The sequence below is a fragment of the Prionailurus bengalensis genome, chromosome X (assembly GCF_016509475.1).
Source record: "Prionailurus bengalensis isolate Pbe53 chromosome X, Fcat_Pben_1.1_paternal_pri, whole genome shotgun sequence".
In the NCBI taxonomy this organism is placed as follows: Eukaryota; Metazoa; Chordata; class Mammalia; order Carnivora; family Felidae; genus Prionailurus; species Prionailurus bengalensis.
This window is the reverse complement of record NC_057361.1, coordinates 66,692,464-66,705,783: the sequence shown is the minus strand read 5'-3', so window position 1 is coordinate 66,705,783 and position 13,320 is coordinate 66,692,464. Positions and strand designations below refer to the sequence as shown.

The 13,320-nt window shown below is 34.7% G+C and overlaps 1 protein-coding gene and 1 non-coding gene across 4 annotated transcripts in view; one reads left to right on the top strand and one right to left on the bottom strand.

Moving 5' to 3' along the window:
- The window catches only part of BRWD3 (bromodomain and WD repeat domain containing 3), a 234,360-nt gene that overhangs the window by 139,996 nt on the left and 81,044 nt on the right, over positions 1-13,320 (top strand). For all 3 annotated transcript variants that reach the window (XM_043570815.1, XM_043570814.1, XM_043570816.1), the window contains exons 18-23: positions 1,817-1,984; positions 4,457-4,640; positions 6,370-6,463; positions 8,777-8,926; positions 11,121-11,197; positions 11,787-11,955. In XM_043570815.1, the coding sequence (XP_043426750.1) occupies positions 1,817-1,984; positions 4,457-4,640; positions 6,370-6,463; positions 8,777-8,926; positions 11,121-11,197; positions 11,787-11,955 (842 nt within the window). The remainder of the gene's footprint in view (positions 1-1,816; positions 1,985-4,456; positions 4,641-6,369; positions 6,464-8,776; positions 8,927-11,120; positions 11,198-11,786; positions 11,956-13,320) is intronic.
- LOC122478085 lies at positions 3,061-3,168 on the bottom strand. The gene has a single exon (XR_006295849.1). It is a non-coding gene; the product is annotated as a U6 spliceosomal RNA (small nuclear RNA).

The window sequence follows — 13,320 nt, the reverse complement described above, 5'->3', positions numbered from 1 at the left end:
GGGTGTCTCTCCACACCACCCTGACTGGATATGTGTTTTCTCTGTTGTCTTTTTTTTCTATTGTCTGAGTGCTGCCAGCTAAGGGTCTGTGGGGAAGGGAGGTGAAGGCATATGCAGATATGTGTGGTATAGGAGTACATTCAAGGGCACATCGTGGCAGCAAACCTCCCAACAGGCTTTGGGCTGAGCTGTTGAGGAGGCTTGGGGGAAGAAACCCGGGCAGAGAGGAGACTGGCCCCAAATGATTTCTGGTTGCCTCTCCCTCTCTTCTCCTTTCTCTGCCAACAGTTTGTGGTTTCTGTACCCACAGAAGTTTCAGACAGTTTTAATTAAAGAAAGACTTTTTTTTTTTTTTTTTTTTTTTTTTTTTTTTTTTGCAGGGGAGGTTTCTGGGAGATTGTGGAGTGGGATGCCAGGAAGGAAGTAGGTCCCCTGGGAGAGGGCCAGGTGACAGTCCCAAAATATTGTAGGTCTTGTGAGGACCTGGATTTCTCTGGCACTCTCAGACTGCCCCCTGTGTCTCCCCACAGGGCCTAGTGGAGAAACTGAGGCCCAGACAGGACAACAGGTTGCCCTTCTCTGCAACCTGAGCTCCCTCCTCACCATGGCTGCTATATCTGATTTTCTCCCAAACCACATCTTCCTACCTTCTCTGATGTGGCCTATACCCTGCCTTTAGTTAGTTGTGGAGTTTGTTCTGCTAGTTTTCAGATTGATTTATAGGGTATTTAGGATGAATTGGTTGTTATCTAGTTTTATTCATGGGAGGAGGCAAGCCTAGTGTCCTCCTACTCCAGCCATCTTCCCTTCAATAACATATCTCATTTATATATTTCTCTTGCATATTCTGCTCTCTACACCCCATCTCACATACCATAATGCCTTAGTTTGTTATTTGTAGGTTTTCTTCCAGGTGTGAGGTGTAGGTATTGATTTATAAATGGAATTTTATTTCCTTACTAGGGATTTAAGACTTGAATTGTCCTTAATAGAGTGAAATGTTGCATATATTTTTATGTACTGTCATAAAGATTTGTAGAGTAATGAAATGATGTTACACATTTGCTAATATTTACTTTTATAATGTCATATGTTAAGGGTGAGAAGCATGAATATTAAATGGGAGAAAACACTCAAAACATTTGAATAAAAAAATCTATAGTTCATCACACTTCATTTCCTATAGGACCTGATAACTTAGCTACTCTTTTGGATACCTTTTATTGGATACTAGAGGACAAGATGAAAAACATGTGTAAGATGTATTTAAGAAAAAGAATATAGTAGTAAATAAAGTTTTATTCACATGTAATCAGTGGATTTTAGTGTGTCAGTAGAAAGAATTTCTGTACTTACCAATATACTGAGGTGTTTTCAAAACAGACAATATTTGAAAGACCATTATTTTGATTTATTTCAGAAAGGAAATTCTCATGAAAGATGCAAAACATTTCATGTATTTATGGTTGAACTTAATTTAAACCTTACTCAGATCTCTACTCTGGACTTTTTGCTTGGAATATTCAATCAAGAATGTACATTTGAAAATTCATAATTTAATGATTATTCTTTAAGATGATAAGACCCTCATAGTAGTGGCTAATTTGGGGGCATTTGTTAAATCATACACACAAGCTGATGTATCAAACAATTTAAAAGTTCCTTAAAAATACTATTTGGTATGTTTTATTTTCATTTTAATATTGTTTTTTAATTATTTGCCTGGAAATTTTATAGATTAAGGTTTGTTTCACCGTATTTAGGGTATATTAAAATGTAAGTAATCTTTTGGCTTCATATCTTTGGTCTCAATAAGGTGATGGTGAAGTGGTAGAACAAGTAATTGGGCAACAAACCAATGACCAAGATGAGAGCATTCTTGATGGAATAATCAGGGAGCTACAGAGAGAACAAGATCTGAGACTAATTAATGAAGGAGATATTCCACATATTCCAATTAATAGATCATATTCTGCTAATGGTGGTAAGTATGTATATATTTATATAATGAAGGTACTTTATTTTACTTGTACTAAGTCTGTGTAAGGAACATTTGAGATTTTTATTTTTTTATTATTTTTTTTTTAAATTTTTTTTTTCAACGTTTATTTATTTTTTGGGGGACAGAGAGAGACAGAGCATGAATGGGGGAGGGGCAGAGAGAGAGGGAGACACAGAATCGGAAACAGGCTCCAGGCTCTGAGCCATCAGCCCAGAGCCCGATGCGGGGCTCGAACTCACGGACCGCGAGATCGTGACCTGGCTGAAGTCGGACGCTTAACCGACTGCGCCACCCAGGCGCCCCACATTTGAGATTTTTAAATAAAAACATTTTTATTAACTTACAGTTGTGATATTAAATACATCAAAGTTCCATAATATCATTGCCATTTGTTGCTAAATGTCTTAGTATCTCTTACAAGATACAGGTAGTATATTTTAATATACTGTATTCTCTTAACTCATTAATGTATTTTCAGTCTTTACTTTTGTTCCATTAAGGGAAGTAAGGTACTGCAATAAATGTACAGCCTTTTTGTAAAAGGGGAACCAACTTATAGTTTTCAAAATTAAAACCACTGTGAATTTAAAAGTTACTAACAAAAAATTTACCCTCCTTTGTTGAAAAGAAAGCAACATTATCCCCTTCCTCTCTTGAATTTACAGAAATACACTGGAAGATAAGCCCTATTCTTAGGGAATACAGATACTTTTTTTTTTTTTTGAGAGAGAGAGAGGGAGAGACAGTGTGTGTGCACATTCAAGTAGGTGAGGGACAAAGGACGAGGGAGAGAGAATCTCCAGCAGGCTCCGTGCCCACCGCAGAGCCCCATGTGGGGCTGATCTCACAACTCTGAGATCATGACCTGAGCCAAAATCAAGAGTCAGACACTTAACTGATTGAGGCACCCAGGCGCCCCCAGGTGAAACTTCTGAATTGAATTTCACAACAGTTTGATATAAATTACTAGCAGTATTCTAATTTATTGTATCTTTTCCTTCACTTTATGAATCTGAATTTTATATAAATCTTAGCTTCTGTCAGTTGTACTTTTTTTTTTAACTATGGAATTCTTCGTGAATTTGCATGTCATCCTTGTTCAGGGGCCATGCTAATTTTCTCTGTATCATTCCAGATTTAGTGTCCTGTGCTGCCAAAGTGAGCAGTGTCAATTTTAGTTTTATCAAGAACTATTAGTTGTACTTTAAAATGCAGTCTTTTTATGGGATTTTGGCAAATGTATTTCTTTTTACGTTTATGTAATTGTGGTTCTTTCAGGTATGGCTTTTGGAGTCCAAGAAATGAATAAAGTGATTTAAAGTTGAATGATTCACAGTATATTTTACTCATTTCCTGAGTCTTAAGTATCCCATAAAATTAAAATAAAACCATTCTTTGTTTACCTAAGGAGCACCTAACTCAGATGAGCTTTCCTTGACCTGGAACAAGATAAGATGTGGACTGATAATCCTATATATCTAGGCCCTTTCTTTCTAAGACATAAAACTTTCTTAGAATCCTGATATAGAGATTCCTTAATGAAATCAGTGTTCAGCTCTACCCTCAATAGATTTCTGTGGATAGATTTGAAATGCCATTAGTCAAAGTGGACCCACTGACTTCTATTTCCAATGTTTATTTCAATTTTTTTTTTATCTTTCCTGGTGATTCTTTTAACAGTTGAATGAATGATTCAATTTCCATTTTTATTTTATTTGCAAATACAACAAAAATAAAAAAACAGGGATATATCTAGGGGCTTGAAAAGTTTCATTACTTTATTTTTCCTTTCTTTAACTGCATTATCAATTTTGAAAATGAAATTTTGATAGTTAAAAAATACTTTGCAGGGGGCGCTTGGGTGGTTCGGTTGGTTGAACATCCACTTCTTGATTTCAGCTCATGTCATGATCCAATGGTTTGTGGCATCAAACCCCACATCAGGCTCTGTGTTGACACTGAAGAGGAGCCTGCTTGGGATTCTCTCTCCCCCTCTCTCTCTGTCCACCCCCGCTCAAAATAAATAAATTAAAAAAATATACTTTTTCTCTTATTATTTTTGAAAGCCTATTGAAGCTTTATACATAAACCTTTTAATAGGCTAAATGTAGGATTTAGGTTACAAGTTGCTTTCTGAACTAGTAATAATAAACATTTGTGAATCTACCAAATCATGTTAAATATACTTTTAGTATTTCTTGAGCATTTGGTAGACAACAGATGTGAATGTACTTTGAAAACATTTAAGAGTGATAGAAACTTTAAACATTTATTGAGTGCTTTCCTTTGTTCATCACACTATAAAAAAAACCATAAAGGTGGTATAGAAAATTTAGAGCAAATAGATAGCAGCATTGTTGAAAAGTACTATCTTAGACTCTTCTATTTTAGAGTACCAATGTCAAAAAATTTGGTGCCTTTGTTCAGAAAGTGGTACCTTTCTTTTTGTTTTAGCTCTGAGAAGTCCAAATATGGACGTATCTTCTTCCCCAAATATTGGGCTTCGACGTAGTGGTCAAATTGAAGGTGTCCGACAAATGCATAACAATGCTCCTCGGAGTCAGATGGCCACTGAACGAGATCTCATGGCATGGAGCAGAAGAGTGGTGGTCAATGAACTAAATACTGGAGTTAGTAGGTGAGTCAATAAGGTAACATTCATAAGAAAATTGAGAGCTTTATAGTTTAGTTAATAAATTTTAATAACTAAGGTAGTTTTTAATCAAACTGAGTTTTAGTTTTTTCTACGTTGTTCCAGTTACTTCATTCCATAACAACTATTTAATGATCATCTTCAGTTTGTTTGGCTTTGTGCTAAATGGTTTGGGAAATACTGAAAAATGAAAAACATAGTTTGTCTTCTATGAGTTCATGGTCTCGTTTAGAAGATAAGAATACAAATACTATTAAGTAAGAACATGAGACCATATGTGATTAAGTTTGTCTGTGATATATAGGCCCCAAATTCAACAGTAGTTCTGAGGAAAGGGCCATCAATTTAATATTGGAATAGTTTGGGAGTGCCATATAAGTATGTTGTAGACCCCAGTGCTTAGGGTATATTTAGAAATGCCATTTAAGTAGACTTCCTTGCATGAAAGGATTTCATTAGGATGAATTTCAAATTTAGAATACCTATCCTTATTTGTAAATCCTAAGATTTGTTTTAATATCAACTCCAGGTAATCCACATAGACTGGGAATAGATTTAGAAAAGAAAAAAGGACATTTGACAGAGAATATACAAAATTTCTTAATCATGCTATCTCTTTTACCAGGCCTTTTGCCAGCTAAGCCAACAAGTAGCAAACGTAATTTAGTTTCACCTTTTCTTTCTACAGCAGTAATAAGAAAAAGGGAGACATAGGTAATTTATGAACCCTTGGCAGTAGAACAATTTGAAATAATTCTTTTCTCAAAACATTAAAGTGGAATTGAAAGTCAGGAGCTCAAGTAGATACTTGTATGCCATGTTCATTGCTACATTATTCACAATAGGGAACAGTAGAAATAATTCAAGTGTCTGTACTCAGATGAATAGAGAAACAAAATGTGATATACATACAGTAGAATATTGCTCAGTCATAAAAAGGAATGAAGTTCTGATACCTGTGACAACATGGATAAATATTGAAAATATGCTAAGTGAAATACCAGACACAAAAGGACAAATACCATATGATTCCACTTATGAAATATCTAGGTTAGACAAATTCATACAGATGTAAAGTTGATTAGAAGTTAACAAGGGCTGGTACAAGGACAAATAGAATTACTGCTTAATGGTTACAAAGTTTTGAGTGGTGAAAAAGTTTTGGAAATAGGGTGATGATTGTTACACAACATTGTAAATGTCATTAACACCATTGAATTGTATACCTAAAAATGATTAAAGTGGCAAATTTTATATTTAAAGGGTACTTTTGTTATCTGACTTTTTTTCTCTGTTACAGCAACACTTTATTTTTTTGATGGGTGTTATTAAACTTACTTTGGTAACCATTTTGAAATATATAAGTATATCAAAACATCTTGTTATATACCTTAAACTAATACAATGTTATATTTCAAATGCATTTATTTTTTTAAGTTTTTAATTAAATTCCAATTAGCTAACATATACTGTAATATTAGTTTCAGTAGAACTTTGTGATTCATTGCTTACATATAACAGCCAGTGCTCATCACAAGTGCCCTCCTTAATACCCATCACTCATCACCCCCCCCACCTCCCCTCCAGCAACCCTCAGTTTGTTCTCTATAGTTAAGAGTCTGATTTATGGTTTGCCTGTCTCTTTTTTTGTTAGTCTTTTACACTTTTGGTTTGATTTTTGGTGATTTTCTGTCACTTTGACCTTTGTTATTAGGGTTCAGGAAGAATGTCGAACTGCAAAAGGTGACATAGAAATCAGTCTTTATACAGTTGAAAAGAAGAAGAAACCATCTTATCCTACCCAAAGGGTAAGTTTAGTTTTACAGTACTTTGGGGTACACTATTTTCAAATATTTGCAGATACTGGATTTTTCAAAGGTAAGAGTTATGTATTAGGGGGCTATTTTGCTAGTTGACTACATATAGGTAACCTATTTTTTAACCTGAAATTGAAATATATAGTTCTTATTAATAAAATTGAAATTATACAAAGTTAGGACTGTGCCCCCAAATTTAGGACATGTTGTCATTGTAGATATAGGACATTTGTATTAAAATGCCATTTTCATATGGTTAGAGTAAAAGCTTAAAATTGTTGGCTGATACTAATCACTGTAAAATAAATGTTTAGATACCCTAGGTCAGAGGTTGGCAGACTACTGCCCATTCTTGTTAATAGCTTTATTGGAATACAGCCACACTTATTAATTATATTGCCTATGGCTGCTTTCACACTATAGAGTTGAATGAGTCCAGAAGAGATCATATGACCTCAAAGTCAAAAATATTTATACTCTGGCCTTTTACGGAAAAGGCCCATTCTTGGCCTACCTGATCATATAGGAGCAAAATCTTATCTATACACTGGAAAGATTCATATTCCCAGTAGAAACTGCTAAGCAGAGAGTAAGATTCCTATACTTGATTAGGTACATAGTAAGCCCCTTGCTAGTATTCTGAGATTGAACAAACTAGTGGCGTGAGAATGTATGTTCTTGTTCCCAGATTTAACCATAACTCCTGAAAAGTACAGTAACTTGGAGAGTCTAGGATGATTTTAACATTATGAAAGATATCTAGGCAATGGATACTGAATTTTAAATGTTTTTTTTCAGTATTGATAAACACAATTTTAGGTAAGTATCATATGAATATCTCCAAGTATCCTTAGATCATTTTGATGCCTACTGTCTTAATTTCTGTTGAGGTTTTCTTAGCTTATTTGATGTTCTCTGATAAGATTATTTTTGTAGAGATTTTCAATGGCTCAGATCCATGATTTATATTATTTTTTCCTGCTAAGCTGATTTCTCAACTATCAGATTTGTCTGAGATTAATAAACAAAGTAGTTGAGTCTATAAACATTTTATTTATATCAAAACTGAGAAATATTTATGTATACGATAAGAAACTGGTGTTGATACTGATTTATTTATGAGGTTTTTTTAAGTTTATTTACTTAGAGAGAGAGAGAGAGAGAGCGCTCAAGGGGCAGAGAGAGGGAGAGAGACAGAATCCCAAGTGGGCTCTGCGCTGTCAGTAGAGAGCCCAATGTGGGGTTCAAACCCATGAACCTTGAGATCATGCCCTGAGCTGAAACTAAGTGTTGGATGCTTAACTGACTGAGCTACCCAGGTGCCCCTATTTACTCCTGATAACATGCGAGGGTTGTAACTTTTACATAATGGTATATCATTAATACTATTTTAGACTTGTAAAGGTTAGAATAAAATAGTTTTCACTTTACACTGTAGTTGTTAAAATTAAGTCTTTATTTTTAATAAGTTTGCTGAATGTCATTTTTTAAAGAACTAAAGTACATATTATATTAAGAATTATATAGGAGTGCCTGGGTGGCTCATTCAGTTAAGAGGCTGATTCTTGATCTTGGGCTCAGATCATGATCTCACAGTCTGTGAGATGGAGCCCTGCGTTGGGCTCTGGGCTGACAGCACAGAGCCTGCTTGGGATTCTCTCTCTCTCCCTCTCTTTCTGCCTACCACACCCCCCCACATTCATGTGCGTGCACTCAATCTCTCTCTCTCTCTCAAAATAAATAGATTAAAAAAAGAATTATGTATATATAGGTATGATATAGGTATCTTGCTTCATCTTGTAATAAATTGTGAATAAAATGGTGTATGTAAATTTTGAGTGGGCACATTCTTGCAGCCCAAACTTTCAGGACTGTCTTTAATTTGATCACAAAATTTTCAAAGTAGGAAAGTAATCAATATTAATGGAAGGTGGTTTAAATATGTGTGTGTGTGTGTGTGTGTGTGTGTGTATGTATACTTACATGTATATATACCTATACGTATATATATACATATATATGTGTATATATGTATATATATGTGCATATATATGTATATATATGTGCATATATATGTATATATATGTGCATATATATGTATGTATACATATATATGTGTATATATATATATATATATATATATATATATATAGCTATATTTTGTGTTTTCTTTTTGGGAATTTATTCCTGATTATTACCACCACCCACACCCTACCCCTGCCCAATTGATTTGCTTTATATATATTCATTTGTGTATGTTCACTGAGCCTTTCATATTTTTAAATCTATTTTTTTTTATTACAGAATGATTATCAGCCTAGCTATGGGCGGTCTTTACGAAGGACACAGCGCAAGCGTCAGCATACTTACCAAACACGGTCCAATATAGAACATAATTCACAAGCATCTTGTCAAACTTCAGGTGTACAGGAAGACTCAGACAGCTCCTCAGAGGTTAGATATCTACTATTATTTACTCAGTATAATTGTTTGTTTCCCAGTTAGTATTATCACCTTGGGTTTACTTTTTTTTTTTTTCAACGTTTATTTATTTTTGGGACAGAGAGAGACAGAGCATGAACAGGGGAGGGGCAGAGAGAGAGGGAGACACAGAATGGGAAACAGGCTCCAGGCTCTGAGCCATCAGCCCAGAGCCCGACGCAGGGCTCGAACTCACGGACCGCGAGATCGTGACCTGGCTGAAGTCGGACGCTTAACCGACTGCACCACCCAGGTGCCCCATGGGTTTACTTTTAAAAGTCATTTTAATAGCGACTTATTTTAGTGTTTTTCTTTTAAGAAAATTATTCATTAGTAAGGCATTTAATAGGCAAATTTGAGCAATATAATTGAATTTATTTAGATATCTTCTCTGATTTGTACCTAAGATATTTTGTTTGAGAATATCAGACGTGCCAGCAAAAGTTTGGCTTTGGGACAGTGAGAAAAGAGAGTGAGAGGAAATCTGCCCAGAAATAAAAAGTGGAACATAAACAATGATAACTAGTTTACAGTCCTAGAACTGGTTGAGTGTGTAATCAGCAGAATATGCACATTTTTCATTATTGTTGACTTCATCAGCTATGGAGATTACTAAGTGATGGTTTTTCAGATATAATTATTCATGGTAATGGAGTAGATTATACCAATTCTTTTCTTCTTCTCTTCTCCAGTCCTTTTGTTCTCTTAACAACTTTAGTTTTTAAATAGATAATTAGGGTTTAATTATCCATTGACAATATATGGCACTCCCATTTTTCTTCCACCGTGGACAGTTCTTTAATCCTTATTTATTTATTTATTTATCGAGAGAGAGAGAGAGAGAGAGAGAGAGAGAGAGAGAGAGAGAAAGTACAGTGTGAACAGGGGAGGGGCAGAGAGAGTGGAGAGAGCTACAATCCCAAGCTGAAATTCATGAAACGTGACATCATGACCTGAGCCGAAGTCAGACACTTAACCGGATGAGCTACTCAGACTCCCTGACAGTTCTTTAATTTTTAAAAAAAAAATTTAACATTTATTTATTATTGAGAGACAGAGCATGAGCATGGGAGGGTCAGAGAGAGGGGAAGACACAGAATGTGAAGCAGGCTTCAGGCTCTGAGCTGTCAGCACAGAGCCTGACACAGGGCTTGAACTCACAAACCGCAAGATCATGACTTGAGCCAAAGTCAGACATTTAACTGACTGAGACACCGAGGCGCCCCCTGACACGTTGTTTAATTCTTATCAATGATGTCCTTCCTTCTCTCTCCTACCTATGAAAATATTCAACTGAAAAGAATGGTTAGATATTCAGGAATTGACATTACCCTTCGAATGTCATAATGGTGTTATGGTTGTGTTTTGAAAAGAATCATAATCTTACTAAATGTTTATAGTTAAAATGCTATTTTTATAAGGATTTACTTCAAAATAATCCCTCGTGTATGAGGCAGTTGGTGATGGTACAAATAAAACAAGATAGGCAGTGAGTTATTGTCTAAACTGGAAACTGTATACACAGAGGTAATTTATTCCCTCTACTTTGGTATGTTTGAAATTTAACATCATAAAAATATTATTAATTTTCTTATGGAGAGTAATTATAGTTGCTTGGCAGAGGCACATAGAAACTTTTAAAATTTTTTTTAATGTTTATTTATTTTTGAGACAGAGAGAGACAGAGCATGAACAGGGGAGGGTCAGAGAGAGAGGGAGACACAGAATCTGAAGCAGGCTCCAGGCTCTGAGCTGTCAGGACAGAGCCCAATGCGGGGCTCGAACTCACGGACCGTGAGATCATGACCTGAGCCGAAGTCGGACGCTTAACCGACTGAGCCACCCAGGCGCCCCTATAGATACTTTTTAAACAATGGTCTTAACATTTAAGAGGGTTCTATTTGGGAGCCTTAAGGAGTTTGTTTAGTCTTTGAAATAATAAAAGATGTCCCATATCAATAAGATAGTAGATGTTAGAAAGCTTTAAACACCTGGTAGGCTTAGTTGTGAGTTACAGATATATGTAGAAAGATGATTATGTACATTTTACCTGGAATGTTGTTTTCTTGGAGGAAATATAGAAAGTGTTATAAAACGGGTGGTGTGTGCTAATTAATAATATGCTAGTTAATAACCATATATCTCAATTGCTGGCTCCTTGTTGCAGGAAGATGAAACCATTGGCACAAGTGATGCGTCTGTAGAGGATCCCGTTATTGAATGGCAAAGTGAAAGCTCTTCCAGGTAGTTTTAATGGTTTAGATTTGGTCAAAATTATTTGTCCATTTTAAAACCAGAGTTAAAATAGTGTTTCATAGCAGAAAGAGTACTGGGTTGGGAGTCCAGAGACTTGCTTCATCCTGGTCCTGCCAGTATCTTTTTGGGGGTGTCACTGTGGGCTTTAGTTTCCTCATTTGTAAAATAAGATGCTTTGTAAATCCAAGATTCTGCATCTTAGCAGACTGTGTTTATTTATTTGGGTTTTAAAACAGCTACATGTAACCATTTCAATGGATAAGAGGCATCTTTATTTAAAGATTTTGTGACTTCGACAGGAATTTTGAATTCTATTTTATTTTATGTATCTATTTATTTTAGGAATTTTGAATTTGAAATTCTGTTATGGGAAACTAACCATTATACTTTATCCAAGAATCATTTCACTGAAATCCCTTAATGATCAAAAATTCATATTGGTATTTTTTCTGTTCAGTTAGAACAAAAACCATGTCATTTATAATGCTATTTTATTACAAAATGATCATCTTTCAATTAAAAGGCAAACTATTCCTTTTCCTAAACCTATATATTCATAATTTTGATATATTTACAGTGATTCATCAAGTGAATATTCTGATTGGACAGCAGATGCTGGAATAAATTTGCAACCTCCAAAAAGACAAACGAGACAGGCAACACGTAAAATATGCAGCAGCTCTGAGGAGGAGAATTTGAAGTCACTAGAAGACAGGCAAAAGAAACCTAAACAAACTAGAAAGAAGGTTTGTAAATTTACAAGTTGTTTCTGTTTTTGTTTTTGCCTCTGACATTTGAATATTTAATAGTAATATTTGAAATGTTGGGGTTCAGGAACAAACGGTCAAGAAAGAATTCTTGAGACATCTTTGGTGCAAAAAGGTGATTTTATTAAGCACAGGGACAGGACTCCTGGGCAGAAAGAACTGCACTGGAGTTGGGAGGAGTGGCTGATTATATACTTTCAAGTTGGGAGGGAGTTAGGGATAGCCCAACTTTTAAGGAATTTGGAAGGAAGGTTTCCAGGACCTTGAGGGCTACCTGTTAGGAAAAGGTAATTTACTACTGTCTAGTAAAAACTTAGTCCCTATGCTTAGGGGATGATTGCTAACATCTATCTTGAGAGGGTAGAGATAAAGGAAGTTTCCAATGGGATTTTTACAGGATCTTGGAGGTCGGGCTAATGTGAGGCTAAGGTTGCCTTTTGCCTCTAACAAAGTTTTAACATTGAGGCAGGTAAGTTCCTTGAGGAAGGTCATTCTTCCTATCTCAGGCACTTGTTAATGGGCTATAAATTGTAAGGAAGTTTAATTTTTTTGAAATTTTGCTGCTTTTCTCCACATCAGTAACACTTGAGTTTTCTCTAAAAATAACATTCCATCTGAGAAACTAAATTGTTTAAAATGACTTTAAAAGAAAAACTTTTAAATTTTTTGTTACCAAAAGTAGAGACTAGAATATCTTCGTTGTTATGTAAACATATTGATATTCACTTTTTTAAATATAGTAGTTTTAAATGATAAGCCACTAGAGAATAAAAGTGTTATTCTTGTCATGTTTCCAGTCATAAATTTCTTTCCATTTTTGACTTGTAAAATGAAAGGGTAGAATAAATCATGTAGGACTTCTTCCATTTCTTTGTTTTTATTTCATCCCAGTGATGGTTTCTCTTCTTCACTATGATTTCATTTGGACTTTATAAAGACTTAATCCACATAGTTTTGTGAATAGTACTTAAAAAATTTATTATGTACATATTCTGTATCCTCTTGCTTTAGTAGATAGAATTGTCTTCTTGACTGTCACCATTTTATTGGCAAAAAATTATTTTGTTACTTATACTTGAATTCACATGGTATTCTAGGAACGTGAAAATTTGTGGTTTTTAGATAGTATATAATGTCATATTATTATCTGTTAGCCAAAATTGAGCAATATATTAAAGAATTCACTTGATTATTTTATTGGTACAGATGTACATAATTACTTGATAAATAAAAATGCTTAAAATTTGTATTTTTAGGTTTTATTATAATCTGATTTTTTAAGATATTCTGTTACTTTTCATACTACTGTTCATATATATTTATGGTTTATATATTTGTGAACTA